The sequence below is a fragment of the Eptatretus burgeri genome, chromosome 1 (genome assembly GCF_056783735.1).
Source record: "Eptatretus burgeri isolate ZD-2024b chromosome 1, Ebu_testis_v1, whole genome shotgun sequence".
In the NCBI taxonomy this organism is placed as follows: Eukaryota; Metazoa; Chordata; class Myxini; order Myxiniformes; family Myxinidae; genus Eptatretus; species Eptatretus burgeri.
In genome coordinates this window covers 102,004,577-102,030,099 of record NC_140961.1, presented here as the reverse complement: position 1 = coordinate 102,030,099, position 25,523 = coordinate 102,004,577, and the positions used below count along the sequence as shown (strand labels likewise).

The 25,523-nt window shown below is 43.8% G+C and overlaps 1 protein-coding gene across 6 annotated transcripts in view; it reads left to right on the top strand.

Annotated features, from left to right (window-relative positions):
• LOC147035073 (carboxy-terminal kinesin 2-like) overlaps positions 1 to 25,523 on the top strand; it is a 122,894-nt gene that overhangs the window by 83,776 nt on the left and 13,595 nt on the right. For all 6 annotated transcript variants that reach the window (XM_085893325.1, XM_085893343.1, XM_085893333.1 and 3 more), the window contains 5 exons: positions 9,320 to 9,430; positions 9,683 to 9,799; positions 14,090 to 14,275; positions 14,369 to 14,539; positions 14,638 to 14,776. In XM_085893325.1, the coding sequence (XP_085749451.1) occupies positions 9,320 to 9,430; positions 9,683 to 9,799; positions 14,090 to 14,275; positions 14,369 to 14,539; positions 14,638 to 14,776 (724 nt within the window). The remainder of the gene's footprint in view (positions 1 to 9,319; positions 9,431 to 9,682; positions 9,800 to 14,089; positions 14,276 to 14,368; positions 14,540 to 14,637; positions 14,777 to 25,523) is intronic.

Here is a 25,523-nt window from a genome sequence, read left to right as displayed (position 1 = left end):
ACGATTTAATTGCTGTCACTCGCCTTTGTTTTTTGACGCTGGGGTTTGGAAATTTGAAGCGTTTCTTCTGAACGTGTTAAAACGCTCAAACTCGACTATTTTAAATAGACAATGCCGATGGACAATTATATCCTGGTGTTGGCACAGTGGTTGGGGCAGCGGCTTGGGATCCAAGAGGTCCTGAGTTCAAGCCCCGTTGGACCACTGAATTAATACACCAGGGGGTTGACTCAGCCTGTCATCCTTCCGAGGTCGGCGAAATGAGTACCAGTATACTGGGCCGGTGTATACCCCGGTTAAAATAGGTGTACCATATCCCTGTGTCGTAAGAGGCGACCAGGGTTGCGTCAGGAAGGGCATCCGGCGTAAAACATGTGCCAAATCACTATGCGGATCATACGGATGATCCGCTGTGGCGACCCCTAACGGGAGCAGCCGAAAGAAGAAGAAGAGGAGAATGCCGATGGACAATTGGAATCATAGCCAAGCTAGACATCGAAGTGTGAACATCCTCGTCATGCCGAAGAAAAGTTTGAAGAATGCTGCAAATAAGTGTCCTGGCCGTGGCCGTGGACGCTGACGCACGGACGATCCATTATACCGACATCTTTCAGCCTATGAGTAACTTAAAAGTAACGTCTGTCGATGTGTGGCAACGATCGCGTAACGTGCCAACAACACGTTAATCATAGGTTAGAAATAAGTTTCGGGTACGCTAAACATTACCTCGGCGTGTCTCAACTTATGATTAACTTACAAGTAGCATGTGTTGACGTCTGTCAACGATCGCAGACCGTGCATACAACTTGTGGCCAGCGTAGCGGAACGTTTGAGTCATACGTCGTGAAATTTCAAGCATGAAAAAATTTGAGGACAACCGAAAAGTACAACGTTTAAAGCCAACGTACAACGACGTATGGCAGTGTTTTTCAGCGTGCTCTCAATGTTATCAAAACTTACCCATAACGTATTCAATGTGTGCCAGCGTTTTAGAAAAAAAATTCAAAAATCGGCATACGTTGGCTAAAATGTCAAGGTGTGACCGGGCCTTTAGTCCAGTAGAATTACACTATAACCTGAAACAAATTGCAATAGGTTTTTTTATTGCTGGATCTTGTTCAGGGGGTCACTGAATGTCCCAATATAAAATAAGACAAAATAGGACCACCGGAAGTGCCCTAATTTGCATAAATTCAAAATGGCCACCATTGAGCACTTGGGGAGCTGATATCTCCTAAACGGTGCGTTTTAGACCCCATAAATGTATTATTAGCAGATAGGAAAGTGACCCCACGGAATCCAAATATGTCGTCAAAATTTGTAGATGACGTCATTGATATAATTTATGTTTTCCTCAATGTTTTTGTAGGAAGTACATGTATGACGTTCTTTGGAAATATCCTAGTCTGAAATGTGTTCCATGAGCTATGCCTTGTACATTAACCAATTCAAATGTATACCTCCACAGAGTCTGTCCCATATATGTCCTGGCTTATTCACATGATGAGGTTTTACTTGGTCTGAATAAATATCGGTGGCAACATCCCCCTTATTGGTGCATGATGTCCCTTTGCATCCCGTGCATGATTGTGAACACTCTTAGCCATTTTTCCGACAGCTGCAACCTAGGGTGTCACAATCACCCTTGCATTGGCACCGGATTATTTTCAACAGATATTCCGGTGCAGGAAGCAAGTCCATCTTGCTTGGCTGCATTCGACCATCTGGCAAATGCCACCCCCAATCCGTTGGATTCAGTTCTTCTTTCCCCATCCAAACCTGGGCTTGATGGTCAGCCCTCTGTGAGTGATATCTTGCTGCGTTGGATGTTGGAGGTAGCATCTGTACTTGGACACTGCGAGCACGGGTAGCCACCTTTTCCGAGAACTTCCTGGTTCTCAGGTCATCCAGGCTTTCTTCCATCTTTCCACCACAAAGAAAGACAAGAGCGCTCTCTCCTGCTTTATCTACGTCCTCTACCCCCCAACCCTTCTTGAGCCAACTTTAGAATTTGCGACTTAAACTCATGATGATTTTGGGATTTCTTCACGGGCGCTCCTTTCCCTATCCCAAATATCCTGGATGTTGTGTCGCATCCAGCAATGGCATGGATCACTGGCAAGAGACTACACAATTCTTTCCCCAACTACTTCTTGAAGCAAACAATGTCTGACTCTCCTCTTCACCTCCTTCTCCCCACACTTGCGTTCTGACCTGAAGACGAGTCCTTTGCAATCATCACCGCAATAGAAACACAACAGTGCAAGAAGTTGAACTTTTGATGTTTTTTTTTAAGATTCGGACGTATTCATAACGAGTTGGTTGTATGCATAACATATTAGTAATGGACACAGAACGTTTCGTTGTGTTATAGATAACTTGTACCAACGAATGCTGAACCTGTTGTTGGCCTACACAACCGATGCCCAACGATAGTCTAACTTAGGCATAGCGCATTGCACGCATCGCCGACGATGTCGTGACGTAGCCTATTAAATCTTATTATTAAAAAATGTATCTTCTCCTATTAGTTGCGTACAAGCAAATGTTGAACACCTTACAGCCGTTTTCACAATCAAGACATCAGCATCACCATCTGCGCTCAGGGTCTTGATGCCGTTTTCACCCATCTTTTCCATCAGCAAATGTATAAAGCACTGCTTGTTCTCAGCATTTGCTAGAAAGTGTTCCTTTTTTGTAGTTAGTGGCATTTTGGGGGGAAAAGAAACTCGTGGACCAACAGCTCCCTTCGTTCTCCTCTGATGGGTAGCATCTTTGGTGGAAAGGCCATGGGCGTATCCGTCAAATACTACAATGGCATTTTTGTAGTGCTTTTGGACATGGGTGATGTAGTGATCACAGATTTCCTCGTAGGTGTCATTTTTCTTCCAAGGTATTCTGTAAAGGAGAGATCCACCATCTGGTACGTAGTACTCAGGGATGCGCTGTGGTGCATCTCCTCCAACTGCTGTTGGTGCACAGCTCTCAAGTCTGTCGGCAAGTTGTGGCTTATTCGCTTCTCGCATAACTCCGTGGGCATCAAACAAGGATGCAGGATAGCTTGAGAGTTTGTGCTTGAACAGGCCCTTCAAATCTCTGTTTGGTTCACTGTTTGCAACAAGGAGCAGGTGCTGGAACAGCAGTTGTGGCTCAACTGGTACAGCAATGGTTTCATTGCCTGCAGAGACCACCTTCTGACCCATTATTTTGGCGGTGTCTGCCTTCTTAAATGAATACTCGAACATATTCTGGCCAGACATCTTCTGTAGAATAGCTGAACCAACTTCTTCTGCTTTATGTGGGTTTGCTGAACTGTGTGCGATGACTCCAGTTGCAATGTTCCTGAGGTTGTCTGACTGGATCAGTGGATTTTGGTCTTTAAGGAATTTTGAGATTGTGTCGGTGTCTTTGCAGTCCTTGGCTTTTCTCAACGACGACATCTTTGTGCTGCTCGCTGGTGCAATAATGGGTCCTTGTTAGATTTTGCATGCTCTCATTTACAGATGCACATGCAGGCACAGCTAACAACCATCGTGTCCTCTGAGTTTCCTCCATGCCATGACCACGGGTCAATCCACCAGTTGACTTCAGAGTCCGCATTAAGACTTGTTCAATTACCAGGTCAGTAGAGAGACCCGCCCAGAACCTGCCAGTTCTTCGAATGACAAATTTTCCAGAGCGGAACTGATGGTGAACATCCGGGCTAGTCTTCTCCAAGTTGAGCATGTCTGTCAGGTAAAGATAGCCGGACTTGGTGTAGTGCGAATGTCCTGCGGCAGCAAGGTGTGGCAACATCTTCCGCAGTGAGGACAAGTGGAGGTTAAAATCACCTGTTCGTTCTGCCTTCAGAAACTGGAGAAGTAGCTCGACCATCGACATGTACTGTAGCCACAGTTGGCCCATCGGGAACTCGGCGATCCTTGACTTGTGTTTCTGCAGGACCTGGCTTATTCTCTTCAAGACGTCATGACTGCATGCTTCTTTCGCTTGAATATCATCCGCAAGTAGACCATCGTATAGCTGACCTGCCTCTTTGAGATCTGGGTGCACATCATCTCTTTCACTCAATGTTATCATATTTGACTTTGTTTTCGTGGGACATGAAATCATATGCTTCACACAGAATCATTGAATTCAGAACTGCATAAATCAGTGTTTGCCCCCGTATAGCCCGAGCATAGGCCTTGCCATTCAGGATGTAGTCGACTGCATTTTCGGCATAAACTAATTCAAGTGCTTCCCGAAGTCCTGAGGCATTCATGAGGTGTCCAATGGATCCAAGATAACTCATCATGAGGTGAAAACCTAACTTGACTACTTTCTTCAGTTCGCTAGATTTGTCCTCATGATGAATGATCGTCTGCGCTTTCAACGACAATGGTTGATCAAATGTCTGAATAGGAATGGTACTGTGTTTCCTGTTTTCTTCGACAACAAACAGCAATGTGGAGGAGATGCAGGACATGTTCGTGGGGTCTAAGTCTATCATCGGAAGGAAGTGTACGGATGATTTACTTGGATGTTCACCCTTGCATATAGCTTGCATCGTTCCTGACCACCCTGGTCTACTGGGACAAAGGGGCAAGGGAATCTTCCAGAAAAGATTTAAGTTGGAGGGAAGATCGTTGACAATTAAATCAGGTAGTTTCTGGAAAAGCAATGACTACTTTTTCGCAAGAAACCTGTTGTAATAATGGATGGCAATCTTAGCTGCCGGGACCCCATCATCTGGATAGGCTAAGAATCGTGGTACTGGTTTCTGACTTAGTACTTTTGGTGTACAAGCTACCACTATTCCCATACCATGGAATGTACCATGGCCATCTAAGGTGTGGAGGTTGTGGTCTACATTGTCGGCAATGTAGTGGCCAAAGTGACCTGATATTAGGTAGGTCGTACCACTTGACCTGGCTGCAGACTTGGAGAAGCATAAAACCTCATCATAGGATAAGCATAAGCCATGAGCATAAAGACTGTCTATCAAAAATCTAGAACCATACAAATGGTGCAGTTGGACACCTAGCCCAAATGGGATGTGCGCAAGGACGGTTCGAGGCCTTGTAGCTTGCATGATACAATGGCCTATTGTGGCAACCTTCAGGTCATTTGCACCTGGGAAAAGACCAGACAAAATAAGCTGAAGTGATTCTGGCAAGTATTTCAAGTCAAGATCAATAGATCGAAGTTGAACTGGGTCTGGGTATGTTAATTTGGAAGTGTCGTGCGCTTTAATATCCGATTTGATGAGTTCACCTGCAGTCTTGATAATTCGTCACTTCTCATCAGCTTCATTGTCCATTTTAGGAGTGTCATAAAATTCCTGGAGGATCTGCGCTTGAGCTTTCCTGAATGTCACAATGTTCAGTCTGCCATTTATGTTCGTGATCACAACCCACTCTCCAAAATGTTCAAATAACTTTACACGCATATACATTGGAGAGTATAGGTCTTCACATATCTTTGACATTTCATCACCAAGATCAGTGACTGGTTTGTTCATCGTCATTTTTCTGTAGGTCAGCGATGACCTGCAGGAATGCCTCTTGTCATTGAATGTTTGTCCGCCTCCCTCGCTTAGTCGGTGGAATAATGCTGCTGGTGTCACTTCTGTAACGGAGTGGTATTTGCTTCCCTGTTCTGAAGTTTACACTACAAACGATGTGGAAAATGGCATCTGCCGCGTGAAGGTCAATGCAAGATGCCAAACGTCCCCGAACTTTCTCTGCCCAACGATCGTTTGAGGGCCTTTGGTCGCATGCTTTAAAGATAGACCTCCAGAAGTCCCACGTTCGAACAGGAAAAGAATCATCAGAGTTTGTGTCTGCTGACATCCCACAAAGGAAGCAGTGTTCCAAATAGTTTAATATGGGTTCAATAGAACGGCGACTTGGCGGCTCTGGCTCCTCCCGAAACTTTCGTTTTAACGGAAACTGTATAGATTTCTTGTTGCAAAAGTCTAGTCTGCATTCAGAGTGGAACTTCTGCCCCACCATCACGTTGATGGAAACTCCTCTTGATTTTGCAGCTTCCCTCACACTATGGGCACCCGTCTCTGTCAAAGTAAACGTTTGTCGGCCATCGTCAAGCTGTTTCTCGCACATGGCACACTTTGTGTCATCCATGGTGTAGATGTCGCCCTCTGGATGGAAAATTAGTTTTTAGGATATTGTCAAAGCTATGCTAAATTCCACGAAAATCAGTCAAGTAGTTTACCTAATGCTATGCGCGTACATACGACGTCTAATACCCCACACAAACAATCTGAACCAAACACCATATACACAGTACACTCTACAGCAGTCACTACACAAAGCATGCAAAATGAAATCAGTCATGCCCACAGTGTAAAAATAGCCACATAAATCTGATGTATTGTACAGATACACTCATCACCTGAACAAAGTCACCTGCCCGTTGAGTCCATTTACCTTAGGTGAAATGTGCTGGTGTAGGTTACCCTGATGGGGGGGGGGGGTTTGTTGTGTTCCATGTTGTGTTGCATAGTTTATTTGTCAATCCCGATGTATACTATACGATAAGGGAAAATAAACTCTTTTGAATTTGTTTGACACCTATGATGTCATATATGATGCCTATGACGTCATTTCTGACATATATGACATCATATACAAATTTTGACCACATATTTGGATTCCTTGGGGTCACTTTCCTATCTGCTAATAATACATTTATGGGGTCTAAAACGCACCGTTTAGGAGATATCAGCCCCCCCCCCCAAGTGCTCAATGGCAGCCATTTTGAATTTATGCAAATTAGGGCACTTCTGGTGGTCCTATTTTGTCCTATTTTATATTGGGACATTCAGAGTGACCCCCTGAACAAGATCCAGCAATAAAAAACAACTATTGCAATTTGTTTCAGGTTCAGCCATTCTGGGGCTAAATCTACTTACTGGACTAGGTGTGGCCAAGAGCATTATTGACGAGCAGGAGAACCTTGAACGCAAGTTATTTTTTTTGTTTGTTTTTTCTGCCAAGTACCTCCTCCTGAGGAGACTTTGTAAACTTGATAAGCAAAAAAAGTTATGGAACCAGTCCATGAAAATTGATGTCATCACCCACGCCTTCCTGTTGGCCCTCAAAAAAAGACAGCATATACTTGTACTTGATCACCTTCTTGTTCTTCCATATTTAAGCGAACAGTGGATTTGCTTACTCCATTCAGTCTGCTCACATAGGCCACACTCTGTCCTCTCGACAGTCGGTCCAGCAGCTCCACTTTGTCACTCAGGCTCATCACTTTCTTCTGCCTCTTGGCAGTCGATGCATCTCTGGCACTGGTCTTGTGCTTGGGAGCCATGTTTGATGAATGAGGGGTGAGTAGTCTCGCTGCCTATTATTTGTGGGGGATGTTGTAGGATGCTTGTTTTATGCAGCAGGTGGTAGATGCGCTGGAGCATCTTTATAGCGAAAATGGTGGGACATGCTTCACAGCTCACCTTGTAGCATGGCTGGTGGAAGACTGTGTTTTGGCTGTTTTTTTTTTTTTTGCCCCCCCCCCCTTTGCATTCTCCTTCCCTCCCCTTCACACTCTCCTCCCCTCCCCCTCTTTCACACCCTCCCCCCCACCCCTTTTCGCATAGCAGAATGGCTATGTTTTAGGACTGTTGTGTGTGGCTCGTATAATTTGTTGTTTTTTTCCCTCCCACAAAAAACATGAATACATGAAGCACAGGACCATAAATGTCGAAGCGGGTTGCATTTTATAAACCGAGAATGCACAGGGTCTGCGAATCCATGAATAGCAGGATCCGGCTGTATAACACGATCTCAATTGTGGACAGATTTGGCCGAAACTTGATAGGCAGGTGGCGTGTGTAAGAAGGATGAATTTATTCAATTTCAGTGAAGATCTGAATTAGAATCCATATATTTTTCTTCACATAAAAGCCTTCAATAATAGTGTGGGTGGAGACATATCTGCCGACGTCACGTCACGACATCGAAGAGTGCCGTTCTGGTTTATTATGAATTTTATTTAGTTGTCTATATTGACTTGACTTATCGGTACTTGACTTCAGGACCTTGCTGGTGTTCCAGCCTTTCCTCTCCATTCATGCCTCAATTGAGGTGTGAAGGGCTTAGATAGAGCTGATGTTGAAATAATGAGTCAACAGAAAATTGCACAAGGCCAGGGAAGACATGGTCGACAAGTAGTCTGCAATGCTTACATCAAAATGAATGAATGGTACTGTCAAGCTGTGCTCTTAACTCATAACTGATTTCATTTGTTTCTGTGTATACTTTCTTTCTTTACTTTCTTGTATTACATCGATTAAGCCTCATGGACAGGATAGACATTGTGCATGCTTCCATCTTACATCAATTGTGCATGCAGATAGACATTGCATAGCACTGGAGTTAACCTTAAACATCAGAGAAATGCAGCAATCTGAGTGCTGCCAACACCGTTTTGTGACATCACTTTTCTTTTTCAGTCAGAAATGTTGTAGTCATGTTAAGTGACTCGTTTTTATGGAGCACAATCGTGCTCATCATTTTTTTGTCTGAGCGTTGTTGATAACGTGCTTGAGAACGACATAACTTTCTCTACCTTCTTGGGTGAGAAGGACCAGAGCAGGAAGGGGGAGCATACCCCAAAGATGGACTTGACAAGGCATCACTATGATGGAAGAAGGAGACTAGTTGGAGAGTTCAGCCTTGATATTTGCAAAATGACATTTGGGTTGCTCCGGGTGGAGACACATGTTACGCACCTAACGGAGTGACCAAAAGCCACTTTTGAGTTTTTCTATGTTGAAAAGAAAACTATTTGATGACAACCATCCATCTATCCATCGGGACCAGACTCTGTGCAGAGTGTTGGCGCTGCCTAAGCAGACTCCTTGGCTATTGGACACAATTCTGGACGGGTTGCCTCTCCGACACAGTATACCAGCATGCTGGCACTTATTTTGCCAACCTCAGAAGGATGACAGGCAGAGTCAACCCCACCTGGTATTAATTCAACAGCCGAGTGGGGTTTGAACTCAAGATCATGGGATCCCAAGCCGATCACCCTAAACATTAAGCCAACACTAGGCATACCACAACCACCTCTTCACATAATTCTTCGTACCAGGGCCTCGAGGTTGGGTAGGATAGTGATGGGATAAGATCAACCAACACAAAAGAGCAAGTATGTTTTTGTGAAAGTTTTATTTTGTCTTGTTTGCTAACAGCTTAGCCTTCTCTTGTTTATCACATTGGTCTCGGCATTGCCTTGCATTGAAATTTCTCCCTTTATTATAACACCTTTGGTGTGATTTTGACGGAAACTTCTTGTGCGTTCTTTTTAGGGAAATATCAGAGTATTTTGCCGTGTGCGACCCGTGCTGAAAAACGAAGAAAATTCTTTGGAGCACATAGTGCTCTCTGAAAATAGTATTACCCTGGAAAAGACTGCCGAGGTAAATGTTACAAGCTAATGTTGAGTAGGTAAAGTATATTTGGTAGGTGGGGAGGGAAGTGGGTATTAAATTTTTGAACCCACAAAACTATACAAATTGTTTATGTTGTTCAAGTTGCCCAAGTTCAACCTTTTAACGTTTCTTGATGCATAGTTTTTTTTTTTTTTTCTGCTGGAGATCATTTGATGTGGAAATAATGGTAACAAGATAAGATTGTTGCTTCTTTTATTTCCTTCAACTCCTCCCTTAAAGTCTCGAACTGGACGTGACAAGAAGGAGGCGACTCGTTTCAGCTTTACATTTGACAAAGTCTTCTCTCCTTTGGCTAAACAGAGCGTCGTTTTTGAAGAGATATCACATTTAGTGCAGGTATCTGTTGAGGATATTTCAGTGTTGACCTTTCCTTGTCTTTTCAGAGCAAAGTATTGTAGTTTATGAGCATTGCCAGGCTTTAGATTCGGAACTTGAATTGTCGAGGAACAATTTCAGCCTGTGATCATCTAAATTCTAAAATAAAGTATTTTTCATTGCAGTATTAACTTGGTGATGCATTCATGCCTGCCCCCTTTTGCACTCTCCTTCGGCTCCTCCCTTTTTTGCACTCTCATTCCTGCCCCTTTTTGTACCCCCACCCTTGCACTCCTCCTGCCACCTTTTGCACCCCTCCCCCTCCCTTTGCATTCTCCTTCAAATTCTCCTCCCCTCTCCCTCTTCACACCCTTCTCCCCCACCCCACCCATTTTGCATTCTCTTCCACCACCCCCTTTCTGAACTCTGCACTCTACTTCAGCTCCCCCCCCCCTCCTTCACACTCTCCCCACCCTCTCCCTTTCACATTCTCCTCCCGTCCATTTGCCACCCTCCCTCCCTATCTTAGCAAACTCTCTTGGGGCTCCATGTTCAGGATTTGTTTCCGATAAATTTTATTTTGCTCTGGAATCTAGAGCCTCCATCATACAATATTAAATGTGCTTTGCATTTTTTTGTTGTTGTTAATGAGCAAATTGTATTAGGCCATGAGCCAGACCCGGTAATTTTTGTCACCGGTACCATCCGAGGGGAATAATGCTCATCGTAATTCTTGGCAAGGTATACATTTCTACAGTCAGAAACTGTGATGGCATTGCATTGGTGGTAGCCTTTTGTGTGTTATTAGCCGTTTAGTAACCCCATCCCAACATGAACTTTTCTGAAACTTGTATAAGACAGAAGAAGACATTCTATTTAAAACTACTGCTTCTCTCTTGTTATCAGCTATATGTTGTTGAAAATTGTTTGGCATGTAGCTCATGTTATTTGCTTTTCAAAACAGTTGTTAAAACTACCCTAGCATTTAGTGTTTGCAATTACAGGCACTGGTAGTCCAGTGCTGATACATTGCAGAACATATCCATCTTTGAGTCAGATGATGGGGAAAGTTTAGATGAGGATATTGAAGAACTGGATAATGATTATGATTTTTAAGTTGATCTTAAACATTTTATATCACTGACAATCAATGCTTATGATCAGAGATGTCTTAGAAACTATAAAGGACCCGTCTTTGGTTCATAAGACAATATGGTTATCAGCAACACACTGGGCCGAAGTAATGGCCTTGTTAGTTTGGAACACCACATTTGTGTTTCTATCCTTTAATTTTATGCCCTACAACAGAAGATTGTGTGTCATTTTCACCTTTAACTCGTTCATCAGATTGCACATGATTAACCATTTGCTACTGTCTTATTGGTTTATATTGTGTAACACAGGTGTTTGATACCTTCATATGTGCATTATTGAGTATCTAAATCCCTGAAATTCTATATTTTTTGAGAAATTACAGGGGAAAATCATTAATCTTGTTCATGAACGTGCTGTCATTTACCTTTGTTTGATTCTTTGAAAGTATTCTTCGATAACAACAGGGAAAATATCATGACATTGACCAAACTTCATAAATCCGTCCAAATTCTCTCAAACCTCTCTCCCTCCTCAAAATCCTGGTGGCGTTTAATCAAATCTGTTTCTGGTGTATGTTCCCCCTCCATCCCCTCCCTTACCTCAAATGACCGCACTGCTGATTCCACACGTGATAAAGCTGAATGTCTAAACTCGGTGTTTGCAGCTAAATCTTGTGTCCTAAACCCATCACTATCTCTACCCACTTTACCCAGTCACACCCAACTGTCCCTGGACTCTGTATCCTTTTCTCCTGACAAGGTGGAGAGCTTGCTTTCAAACCTCGAGTCAGATTTTGCAACCGGTCCAGACGGCATCAGCCCACGTGTCGTCAAAGCCTGCTCTTCTGCTCTTGCTCACCCTCTCTCTGTTCTATTCACCCTCTCATTTGCCCAAGGTCAACTGCAATCTGCTTGGAAATCTGCTACCATCACTGCCCTGCATAAAAAAGGTGCAAAAACAGATCCCTGTAACTACAGACCAATCGGCCTTCTCCCAATCATCAGCAAGGTGATGGAATCCATCATCGCTTCAGACATGAAATCCTTCCTCTTCTCCAATGGCTTGATTTCCAATCATCAATTTGGTTTCAGACCAGGTCACTCTACCCTGGATATGCTGCTTCTGCTCTCCCATCAATGGATGGAGGTCCTCAATGCCAGACAGGAAATCCGAGCCGTATCCCTGGACATATCACGTGCTTTTGACACAGTCTGGCACCCTGCCCTACTCACCAAACTCTCTTCCCATGGTGTTCAAGGCCATCTCCACTCATGGCTCGCAGACTTCGTCTCCTGTCGCAGTCAACGTGTGGCCCTAAATGGAGTTCTTTCATCCCCTCTTCCTGTGCAGGCTGGAGTTCCTCAAGGTAGCGTTCTGGGACCTGTTCTTTTTCTGGTTTTCATCAATGATCTCTCGGACTCTCTGGAAAATCCTCTATTTCTCTTTGCCGACGACTCCACCCTCTGCCGTACCATCTGTCATCCCTCAGTCCGGCAAGCAGCAGCTTCTTCGCTCACTGCAGATCTGGATAAAATCACAAACTGGTCCAACACGTGGAACATGTCTTTCAATCCAGACAAATCTCACACTCTCACTATGTCTCTTCGAAAGGACCGTTTAGAAACCCCCCCCCCCATCCACTTTCTCAACAATCCTCTGGAAGAAGTCTTTTCTTTCAAGCTTCTGGGTCTCACTATCTGTCATGACCTTTCCTGGGAAAGTCACATTTCCAACCTCGCCTCAAAAGCCAGTCGCCGACTGGGAATCCTCCGTCGTGCAAAGTCCTTCCTCGGCCCTCTTGAGCTCCTGACCACTTACAAAGCTTTTGTCCGTAGCCTGATGGAGTACTGCTCTCCCCTCTGGGCTGGTGCTCCTGTCTCCCACCTTTCTCGGCTTCACGCTGTCGAAACCAGGGCATTTAAGATCATCGGCATCTCCCGCAATGAAGCTGAGTCTTTGGGCCTCTCACTCAATCACCGCAGGTTGGTCGGTGGTCTTTCTGTCTTCTACCGACTCCTCTCCAGCCTTGCCCCCCCTGCTCTCTCTGCGATTTGTCCCCACCACATTTCCACAGGGCTCTCAAGGTCCGCCAACAACCCCCTTCTGGTAAAACTACCAAAATCATGAATCATTGCTCATCTTCACTCTTTCATTCCTCTTTTTCCCCGCCTTTGGAATAAACTTCCTCACTCTATTCTTTCCCATTCTTCCCTCCAGGCTTTCAAAACAGCTGTTCACCACCACCTCTTATCTTCCCCCATCCAAATCCCCGATCTTTTCAACCCCCAATAATCCACCCAAGCCCACTTCCTTCAATTATCCTGCTTCCCTTCCTGAAAGTCCCTGTAATGTCCATCTTCTCTTCGCCATGTTCCCCGTCCCATCCCCATCCCTCTCCCTTCCACAGTTCACCTAATGTGTCTGTTCCCCACTGTTTTGTCCCTTCCACTCCTGCCCCTCTTGTCTCATGCCTCCTTGCTGTGAGTTGTGTGTTAGCTCTCATACGAGCCTCGACCAAGGTATACAAAAAAAAAAAGTAGGTATTTTTTCATTTGGGGGGGGAGTGGGGTGGGGTAACATTGTCTGCTATACTGATCTTAATATACAACATACGAAAAAGAAATGTAGATTTTTTTTTTGATTTCTTAATAAATTTGCTAAACACCCATGTAATTATATTGTTCCAGAACTATTATTTACGTTCCACAGTAAATTGTAGACAAATACTTTTCTAAATAAAAGGCAGTACGATTTAGCACACAGGAAATACACTGATATATGTGTCACCAATGACATACCTTTCAACTTTGGCATATTTAGCACTTTTTGTTGAGAAGCAAATGATCCTAGCAAAAGGTGAGACAAATTTCAATGTTAATGTTTGACTGAAATAAAATGCTGTTAAGTTGAAGTAGGATGTCTTACCTTGTAAAGGCCATTTTGCACAAAAGCTTATTTAAGGGTAGGCATATAAACAGGGTGATAACACACAAAAAGCTACCACCGATGCAATGCCATCACATATTTTCTAACTCTTGGGTTGTATACTTTGCCAAAAATCAGAGAATTATTCTCCTCAGATGGTACTGACCAACCCTACTAACTCATGGACTATGTCATAGACCAAAAACAACACGAGTATCAATGACTTCCTCTGCGATGTAGTTTCAAATGTAACATTTCTTTATTGACCTGTTTTCTTCCCTCTATTTATAGTCGGCATTAGATGGCTACAATGTGACCATTTTTGCATATGGTCAGACTGGAGGTGGAAAGACTTATACTATGGAAGGGCCAACAAAAGGCCCTACAGCGAGGAAACTGGAGTCACGAGGCATGATTCCTCGTGCTGTGAGCCAGGTCTTTTTGACAGCAGAGGAACTTCAGGTTAAAGGCTGGAAGGTGGGAATGTGGTTGCTTCCTTATCCATAAAATATGGCTTGATGAAACCCTGCTCCTTCGTTAATGTGTTAACACAAATCTCCGTGTGTTCAGTACTCCTTTGTGGCTAGCTTCCTGGAAATATACAATGATACGATCCAAGATTTGCTTGTATCTGGTGCATCCCGACATGATTACGAGATAAAGCACAAACCCAAAACATCCAGATCCAGTGAATTATATGTCACCAACCTAAAATACGAGTCTGTGACTTCTTCTGAGGAGGTAAGCAGACAAAGAGCAGAATGCTTTTGCGATCCTACCAAGTGGTTAATGGTTTTTGTAATCCTGGAGTATATGGCATTATACCCATTACTTGACAGGTGGAGATGTTGCTTCACAAGGCCAGTGAAAATCGTTCTGTGGCAGCAACGGCAGTGAATGACCGCTCGTCTCGCAGTCACAGCATCTTTCAACTCCACATTGAAGGGTCGAATGAATGCACAGGACAGGCCTGTTTTGGTATGTTGAGTGGGTTACTTTTTTTTGTGGGGGGGTGGTGTGTGCTCGTTTTATTTATTTATTTCTATTTAACAGAAAGGAGGAATGTCTGCCTGCTGAGTTCATATATCTTGGTTGCCACAGTGGTGTAAAATTGGCCATGTGGCTAAGGCAGTTTTTTTTTTTTTCTTGGATTAACAATTTGTCTATTTCAAACTAATGATTGTAGGAAGAGGATGGAATGCCTATACTTGGATGGCAGGTGATGTGATCAGTTGGCCATATCCTGAAGGTTGAAAGCTGCTATTCTCTAATTTGGTAGAGAAAACTGCTAGGATTTTGGACTGCCAATGTATTTCTCTGGACATTTATGAGTGTCATCGCAGATTCTGTCACCCACCTTGCAACGGTTTAAGTGAAATATCCAGGTGATGGAACAGTTATACGTATACTTTCATTATTTATGGATATGTCCAGTAAATATCAGGTTTCTTATAGTATTTGTTTGTTTTCGGGAATCCTTATAGACAAGACGATACATTGGACAAGTATATTATCAAAGGAGTAAAAGGCATTTCTTGGTACAAGCTGTCAACAAGCCTTTCTCGGGTGAATTTGAATGTGCTTGTTGCCAAGCTCAATTTTGCATCATAAGTGCACAAAATGACAAATCCAATATGGATGGGCACTGTGGTGGATCTTATAAACTCAATTTTCCACTCGGGCAAAGTACATCAGAAGAGAATCTTTAATACTTCGAAAAACGGAGCGTTGGACAATGATGGCAAGACGTACACTGATCTCTGTGAATCGGCGCAACAAGAACTTCCTCTCTATAGGAGTCAGGAAGGGTGGAGGGAGGAAGAATTGGGGGCCGATTAGAGAGCAGAAGAGCTGGGAGGGGATTTTCAGGCCGAAAGCACAACTTGAACTTTCTCATAGATGTTGAATTAAACATAGTCGAGTGCTGAGCAAAGGAGCGGGAGGGGTCACATCGGACCATGGTGACCCACAACCAACCTCAGCTGGGCCAGCCAGAGTAATGTTCAAGATTTACAGACCAACAAGTCTTTCTTATGGAGACAGGTGAAAGGGCTTGATGTAAACCAGAGGGTGCTCTTTATCACCTCGGGCAGAAATAACAAGCCGCGTGAGAAGGCAGAGGAGAGGTTTCACCCACCGAGCCGTGAAGAGCTAATCGCTATGAATCCGAATAGGCTAACTGCGAGCAAACTACGAATCCAACTATAAAATGGTGTTGTGTTAAATGACATAATCAAGGTGGACTGGAGTTCATCACAGATGCATGTCAACTCAAATGGCAAGCACATTAATTAATAAGGACAGACAGAGGGGGAGGTACATTCTCAAAACACCCAGCTATGCAGCAAGCAAGCATTTATCACTGGAGGTCAAAAGGCTGTCGGGGAGAAAAGGGAAATTTATTGACAGTCTTTTGACTCCAGTACAAAAGTAAGACCTTATTTTAAAAATGATGGATTTAGATGCCTGTATTTTGTCAGGAGGGCAACTAACCAAAAGACAACCTTTGATATAGGGGTGAGAAGGGTTTAATACCAATAAAAAACGTGTAGGTTTAATCTACGCATAGGAGAAAACAACTGAACGACAGTAAAAAACGAGAAGTAATCGAGCAACTCGTGGATATATTCAGCCGAAGTGATGAACTGAACCTGTACTGGCGTTGAATTTATCGCGAGTACAAAAACAAAATTGATAGTTTAGAAGCATTATAGTCTCATCTAGAAAATGCAGCAGCATCCTGTGCATCCACGCCAGATTCAGCTGCAGCATGTCATACCACACCAAGAAGTCGCGTTGAGCCTTTGGACTCGAGTTCTTGCACTTTCTGCTAATAGGCCAAACTCAAGGATGATGTCCATTATGTTATGACATTTCCAATGAGCCATCAAATTCTAGAAACAGCACAGTATGACCACACAGTTGCTTTGCGCTTGGCTAATGTGTCTGACCTCATAGCCGCTGAAGCGAAGTATCATCTCCTGTTTCACAGCATTCAAGCGATCAACAGGAACATTCAAAGATGCCAGTAAAGATAATGGTTTGGCTTTGAACTTGTATATGCTGTGGAGAAAGGCCATGTAATTCAAGTGAATGGTGCGTGGGAGCGAGATGTGACTTTGTGCATTGACTCTGGTCATGAAATACCAAGGTCCTTCATGAGTCATTATGCATCTTTCAAAGAGCAACTCCAGTCAAAGTTAGATGGTGTGGTTCAATTTGTCAAGCCATCTGAGACGAGTTTGTACGAGACAAATGTTACTGGTGCCCTGTAAAATTGTGAATTGTGCTCCAACTCATCTCCATCCAGACAGATGCTGTTGAGGACGCCGTGCTCACAATGCCGATGTACGAGCCTAAAGAAGACCCTTTTTCTTTCACTGATTAAGTTTGCTTGAAAATCCATGGTGACCTCTTTGCTGCTCATCCAGGTCACTCTGGGCTTACTGTCAGTGAAGAAGCTGCCTTTGCTTATGTTCCTGATAGTTCGTACATGTTGCATATCGTGTATATGGAGAGCAGAAAGTCTTAGAAGAGGAAGAAGCTGAAGATGAGGCTGTTGCAAGGTGAAAAGTGTTGAGCACCACCCAGGACATAGTCTGGTGTTAGTGGTGGGAAGAAGAGAACACCCAAACACATAGGCCTTGGATGCACTCTGCATCAAGCACCACAATCCAAGTATCTTGTCAAATTGTTTCATAAAGCAGGTCATGTAAGTTGTGAACAGATTTTACAAATTGGCACTTGTCTGGCTGAATGCACTATCCAACCCATGGATCATGAAATGGGTAATGCTATTCCACAAAATCTTGTTCATGGTGCATTTGTTCATTTCTCCTCGGACAACATTGATATTTTGGATCAAACTCGAAACACTTTCCATACAATTCAGATAACTGTCCTCCTCATGTTGATGACGCACTCCCATCACATCCATTGTAAGGATTTATGGGTGATGGCTGGAACGGCAAAGAAACGTAAATGTATCAACATCAGAAACCTTCACGGTCAGCTTAACCACGAATCCGTATCGGCATTCCTTCCATACCATGCACTGACGGTGTGACAGCATGTCGTATTTATTTGGATGGCCGAAGCAGTCGTCTTAGAAATGCTTCCAACAGAACTGTGGCTTGCTGGCTGGACTATAGGGAGGTGAACTTACGGATATGAAACTGGCTACTGCTGAGAAATTTGGCTGCTGAATGTACAACTTTGAACAACTTGATGCTACTGACAAGATTCGCTGTTTGATGTTCTTCAAAACAAGTAAGCCAGAAGTTCCGCCTCCAGTGCTGGATTTAGGCAGAAGCTAAATAAGTTACAGCTTAGGGCCTCACAATCCGCAGGAGCCTCAAAAATGTGAGAAGACGTGTAAAAATGTATGAATGAGACCTAAAGAAATTTTCATTTGTAGTTGATTTAGAAGCTTCAGCGGCACAGCTATGTGGAGCAGTAGAAACTTTGATGAAAGAGTATGCAAACGATATTGATATTAACCTTACGGATGAACTGAGGCACTTCCATGCTTATGTCAAGCAGAATTATCCAGGAAAGGAACAAATTTGCCACAAAGATCTGTATCAAATCATCTTCCAAGACAAGATTCATTTAGTTTTACCTAATGTGGAAACAATATTACGACTATCAGACATTTCTTATGTCTGATAAATTGTTCAGGAGAAAGGACATTTTCACAGCTAAAGAGAATCAAAAATGAACTGAGAGCAAGCATGTCTCAAGAAAAACTGTCTGCACTTAGCATCATGTGCATAGAAAGCGATAAGCTGCATAGCATATCATTTGAGGATACAATTCATGATTTTGCTTTTGGGAAATCAAGAATGGAAATATGTTTTAAGTTGTATCTGATATCATTTTTCTGATTTTGCAAACAAGTTCATTTTTACTTTATATTAATAAAAGTGATCCTGATTACTTATTTTGTCAGCATTTTGTAAATATATTAATGTATGTTAAAATTATTTTAAAAATTATATTTTTAAGTATTGCTTCCATGGTAATACTAAATTATAATCTATGATGGACATCAAGCCAACCAAATGATAAATATGTAATCAGTAAATGCATTCATTTTAAAATAATTTGTATTTTTCACTTTAAATGCCTTGCTATTAAATAATTAAAAGGCATATATGTTTTCAATTTTTGTGAGACCTTCTGGTGTAATTTTTTAACAAGGCTTTAGTATATAATGTGCTGTATTTTTAATCGATGTTCTCCAATGACAACATGTTTAAGTGACCTTTGTTATACCTTGTGTGCACAATGTCTGTGTCAAATGAATGCCCAAATAATGACTTTTGGTGGCCATATTGGATTTGTCATTTTGTGTGCTTATGATGCAAAATCGAGCCTGGCAACAAGCAGATTAAAATTTAGCATATCAAATTTACCCTCGAAAGGCTTGTTGACAGCTTGTACTAAGAAATGCCGTATGATGTAACTCTTTTTATTTATTTATTTATTTTTTGTTAATGCTTCCAGTCTATTTACTATAATTCACAGACTGGTGTTTGTTTGTTTGTCATGCTCCTACAGTTCTCAGCCAATTCAATCAGAATGACCTCAATTCATGCATAGGGATGTTTTTTTTTTTATCTTTGCTAGTGGTCTGGGGTGGGGGGGCGGGGAGGGAATGGTGGAGAATGCAAATTTTCTATGTAAATGTGCATTGTGTATCGTCGCCTCCATGTGGGAGAGGGTATTACAATTCCCCACCCTTTACAGTGCAGTATTCTTGTCCCCACATTTTCCAGTGCAGCAAGGTGTTTTGAATTGTGAACAGGAGGTATATTTTTGCCAAATGCACGTAACCCAGGTTATATATTTTTAATTCTTTTCGGGAGCGATTGAGGCAGTTGTCAGTTGCCTATACACCACCCAAATAAAGGTATGTGTCAGAAGAATGTGTTCCATGCTCGGAACAAAATCGCCCTCAGGCAGGTACTCTGTTTGTCTTCTGTAATCGATTGAGGTTGTGTGGCTGTATAGTCACTTGACGACTGGCATGGCAGTGACCAATTAGGTGTGTGTTTTTTTCCCAGCATCGTTATTCGTGTTTATTATTATCATGTCTGTCCACGTCAGCAAACAATGGTCCATCTAAGTGGTGCAGCAAATTTCATGCTTTCGTCACCCCTCACAGCGGTGATTACAATATTGGTGATTACGGTTGGGATAGGTATGGGTGCATGTACCAGTGCAGCATGTCACTGCGTCCACTTTCCATTGGTACTCCAGTGGCCTCTGTTTGGCCATCCCCCAAGCAGATACCTGGCTCATCCCCATCTCCTTGAGATGCCAATCAACCTGCTGTAACCACAAGGCACGTGGTTGTCCCGTTGGTCTTCTCCATTCACGAGGCTCCCTCGCTGAGAAAATCGTGTAACCAGGATCAACCTCAGGAAAACGAGCCACATACAGCTGCATCTGATGCTGACTGAATCTACAGGTAACAAATCTCATTTGAGTCTCTCAGCAATCACTTATTGGACGCAAAGTTTGACCAGCAATACCCAAGGGTTCTCTGAAGAGACGTGATGTCGAAGGAGTTGAGTCTTCATCTCAGATCCTTTGGCAGAGTCCAAGTCTCACATACATAGAGCAAGACTGGAAGCACCAAGGACTTGAAGACTCTAAACTTCGTCCTCAGGCATAGGTACTGACAGTGCCACATCCCATGATCCAGTGAATCCATGACTCCCCAGGCCTGACCTAGATGACTGTTGATATCTGGCTCACAACATGCAGTGGCTCACAACATGCGGAGACAGGAATTTCACTGCCAAGGTAAGAGGATCTCTCAGTGACCTGAACATGTTAATCACAAGCAGGTACAGACAAGATGGCAGCATGCAAGATATCATTGAAAGCCTGGAACTTCATTTTGACCCAGGAAACCCTTAATCCCATCAGCTCAGATTCATAAGTTCAGCACCTCGAGGGCCCCAACATGGATAACCAGTGTCTCTGCAAGGAAGACTGCATCATCTGTGAACTCAAGGTCAGAGATTGACATATACAAGCAATGCACCGCATCTCAATCTCTCCAACATTTTTCCCCAAATCCAGTCCATGCAAGCGTTGAAGAGTGTGGAAGGCCAATACACACCCCTGATGAAATCCAGTAGTGACTGGAAATAAGTCTGAGATGGAACCACCACACCTCATAGCACTCTATACCAAAATATAGTTGAGCAATGGGGTCGATCAACTTTTGTGGTATCCTGCGAAGACCGCCTCCAGAGGGCATCCCAATTCGCTGAATTGAATGCTTTGCAAAGATCAACATAGGGTGCAAGCAGCCCCTATGTCTGCATTGGGTGAGGATCTGCATTGGGGTGAGGATCCGATCAATCTTTGACCTCTTTGGTGTAAAGCCCGACTGCTCCGGGCGCTGGTGCTAAAGCAGATGCTGGCGAACCCTTTGAAGAATTATATCCGAGCAAAGACCTTGCCCAGCACTGAGAGCAGTGTCACCCCTCAGTAGTTGTTGCTGTCCTGGCAACAGCAGGGGCAGCGTCACCCTTTTCTTTCTGGAGAGGGACAACAAGGCCCTCTTCCAGTCAGTTGGGACGATGCCTGTGCTCCAGAGTACAGAACTGCATGCAATGATACGAGTACAGCATTTCTACCAGCCTTGAGAAGTTCAGCATGGATAACACAGAACCCAGGGCTTCACCACCTTTCAACTGGTTTACCGCAGCCTTTGTTTCCACAAATGAAGGTGAACCACAATTGATTTGAGGGTCAGCATTCGGGATTGTAACACTCCTGACATCCAACTCGACAGCTGGTGGATCAGCCTGCTACAGCCATTCAAAGTAACCAGCCCAGCAGGCTTTTACTTTGTATTCTTCTGTCGAGAGCCCACCACCCTCTGCTCTAACTGCAGCACACAGAGGGGCAAACTTGAAGGAACGCAATGCACAAATTCCTCTGTAAGCAGGATGAGAATCACTCGTCCATAGGTGATTCTCTACGCCTTCACAGATTCCTCGCGCATAGGCCTCATTGTCTGCCCTCAGCACACGCACAGTTTTACACCTCAGCTCCCTGAACAGCTCGACTCTGCCATTATGCCTTGCCCTGTGACTCATCAATGGTATTCAGCATCCCTTGGGGGACAATGTTTGTCTTTGCCTGACAGTGGGTTCCAAGACATCTGCCGACATCAAGGATGGTAGGCTGGAAGGCGCTCCACAACTCTTCAGGATTCCCCACAGCACCCAGAACCCCACCCCCTCAAATCCCCACTCAACCTGTTCGCAAACTCCTCAGCTACCCTCTTATCCCTGAGCTTGTCAACATCCAGCCTCGGCTGGGATGGTGCCATTTTCCTGAATTTATGCTGCAACTTCAGAGATGCTACAACTGCAGATGATTATCAGCCTGGTGTTGGCTTAGTGGTTAGGGTGGCAGTTTGGGATCCTAGGGTCCTGAGTTCAAGCCCTGTTTGCCGCTGAATTAAAAATACACCAGGAGGTTGACTCAGCCTGTCATCCTTCTGAGGTCGGCAAAATGAGCACCAGTGTACTGGTAAGGGGGGCACTGCATCAGCGGCATAGCCCCGTCCCAACCAGTGATGCAACCAGCAGCCACAGGCTGAGAGAGAGAGAGAGAGAGAGAGAGAGAGAGAGAGAGAGAGAGAGATATATATATATATATATATATATATATATATATATATATATATATATATATATATATATATATATATATATATATATATATATATATATATATATAGATGATTATCGTGGCCATTATTACAACTGATGATGACGATGATGATTATGGTGGTAATTACGGCATCTTTATCGCATGTTTCATCACATATCGTAGCGGTGATTACAATACTGTTGGACCCTGACATTTGTAGGGAGATATGTTTCTGGAAAATGTCACAAATCTCGAAACTGAATGTCGGGGCATTATGCCAATGGGAAAAGGGGTGATAGGTGGCGGTTCGTGATTGAACCTGGCGGTTTGTGATTGATGAAAAATTCCGCGAATGGTGAAGCCACAAATGTCGGCGCCACAAATGCTGCAACATTGTTTAGTGGAAAAAGGATGGATAGGTTCTTGGTGGTTCTTGATTCATAGGGGGAGATTATTAAAAAAAAAATTGACCGTAAATGCACACGATGACAGCATCAAAAAAACAACACCAAATACCGTTTCCAATGTTTAATGAAGGAATGCGATTACAGTTTGCAGGGTGTTTCAAAAAGATTGATACAACTCTTACTTCCTGCCATTTCTTTGTTGTTTGACATATACCATTTTCCTTTTCAGGGTTTGGTGGTGTTATCGTGGTATTTGTTCCCTGGGATTTCTAGCTCCATAACTCAACTATTCCATTGACATTGAAGCAGAAGACAAAACTGCTGGCTCTGTGGTATGAGACTAAATCCAATGTAGACACCCGCCGGAGGCTCTGCCGGGAATACGATTTCAGAACACTTTATGGACCTACAAATTGTGCCTTTCAATGTATCGTAAAACATTCTGAGCACAAGGGTACAGTGCATAACCAGAGCAAGGGCAACAGTGGCAAGCCAGCATCAGTAACCAAGAGCCAAGCCAACATCGACGCCTACGGAATTCTGCAGTGGACAGTTCCAAAAAGTCCCACCGCTGGTGCTCCCGGGAGCCAGGCATCAAACCAATATCAGTCTGGTGTATCCTCACGAAGGAACTGAAGCTTTTCCCATGCATCATCTCTATTGGGCATAAACTGAGTCAAGATGACATGAGAAGGAGGCTTGATATGTGCAATTAGCTCAGTGAGAGGATAGATACCAACCGCCCTGCCACACTGAATAATCTGAAGCAGGAGGTGTCAGACTACCTCCAGGCAGTGCCACATGAGACCGACAGGAAAGTTGGACAGAACTTTGGAGTCAGGCTCAATACCTGTCTGAACCGTGGAGGGGCACACCGAGAACATAAATTACAAGGATTTTGCGTAAATGCCAATTTCAGACCTTGGCCTCTCGCGAACCAGAGCAGTGACTTGCTGCAATCGCAATCAGTGATAGAAAATACCATGTCATAAGCTTTCAAGAAATGTTTGGTTCACGTTCCTGAGGATTCTGTTTTTGTAAATAAACATTTAAAGTTGCATCACTTTTTGAAACACCCTGTATTAAAAGTGCTTAGCCAACCGTACCATAAAAGTAAAAAATACAAGAGCAGGTACTGTTTCAAACCTTTATTTACACAAACACATGCAACTTTTTCTCATTATTATTAATTAAAATCGAGTGATCTCGATTTTCTTCTCTGAGGATGCTGATGAGTTGTGCACTGAAGGGGAGGCAGGGGAGGGTGCTGATGCTCCTGAGGTGGAGGGACCAGGGTGAAAAAAAAAAAACGCATTGCTGCAGGTTTTGATGTAGCTTCATGTATGCGAGCATCACGTCATCCAACCCACTCTTGAAGTTGAAGGAATGCTCAATGACTGGATTGGCATCAAACAACCTCTTGGTAATTGCCTGCATGTCCCGCAGCACCTCCCCAGGAACTTGACCTTGAGGTTAGAACTCGACACGCTCCTCATCACTGCCTGCCGCCACCCCCCCCTCCCCTGCCACCCTTGGAAACTTAGGTAATGGTTTCCAACTCCTCAGCATAGGAGGCGATAAGATCATCCAACTCCTCAGGCTCCACGTTGTCAAAGCCTTCCCCTCCTACCTGCCGTGCCAACCGAGCAATTTTGTCCCTCTTCTGTGTTGTCGGGAAAGCCTGCCAAGTTCGTCACTGCCTTGGCCACAGGGTTTGCTAGCAGGCGTTGATGGTGGAGGCTCTTTCCTCGTCCAGCGACTCATCGGTGCTAATGCAGTTGGCTATGTTGAACTCTTTCCAACACTGCCCAACGGCGAGCTCTGGGTTCATCGCATCCAAAATACGGCGAAAGGTGCGGCAGGTATAGTATGTTTTGAAAGTGGAGATTACTCCTTGTTCAAGCGGCTGGTTCGGGCAACAGGAAGATGGTGGTGTTGGGCAACAGGAAGATCACCTCAACGTTCGGGTGAGCCACCTCCAGATCCCAGGGTGGTCAGGAGTTTTATACATGAGCAGGAGAAGTTTGAACGCAAAGTTTATTTTATTTATTTATTTTTTCCACCAGGTACCTCTCCACCTGAGGGATGAAGCAGTTGTGGAACCAGTCTGAAAATTGCTGCCGTTACCCACACCTTCCTGTTGGCTCTCCAAAACATGGACAGTGTGTGTTTGGTCTTTCCCTTGAGAGCACACAGGTTCAGGCAACGGAAGAACATCATGCGCTTCATCATAGTCACTTTTTGCATTTGCGCAGAGGAGACAAGACACCCGATCCTTTGAGGCCTTGAACCCAGATGCTGTCCCTTCGCACTTCAAGATGGAAGTTTTGCTTTAACATCTTTTTCCAAAATTGGCCGTCTTATCAGCCTTGAACACCTGCTTTTGCAGGTACCCCCTCCTCCTCGATGAGCTGCGAGAGTTAAGCAGGGAATGTTTTGGCGACCTCTTAACGATCTGTGTGACAACCTGCATAACCCTACCTGCCTCTATGCTGATGATGCTACCATCTACTGCCTGCTCTATGAAGTGAATGCCACCATTTCTCTGAGCAAAGACCTACAGAAGATCTACGAGTGGGGACCAAAATGGAATGTCCTGTTTCCTATTGAGAAATGCAAGGTTATGACTCTCA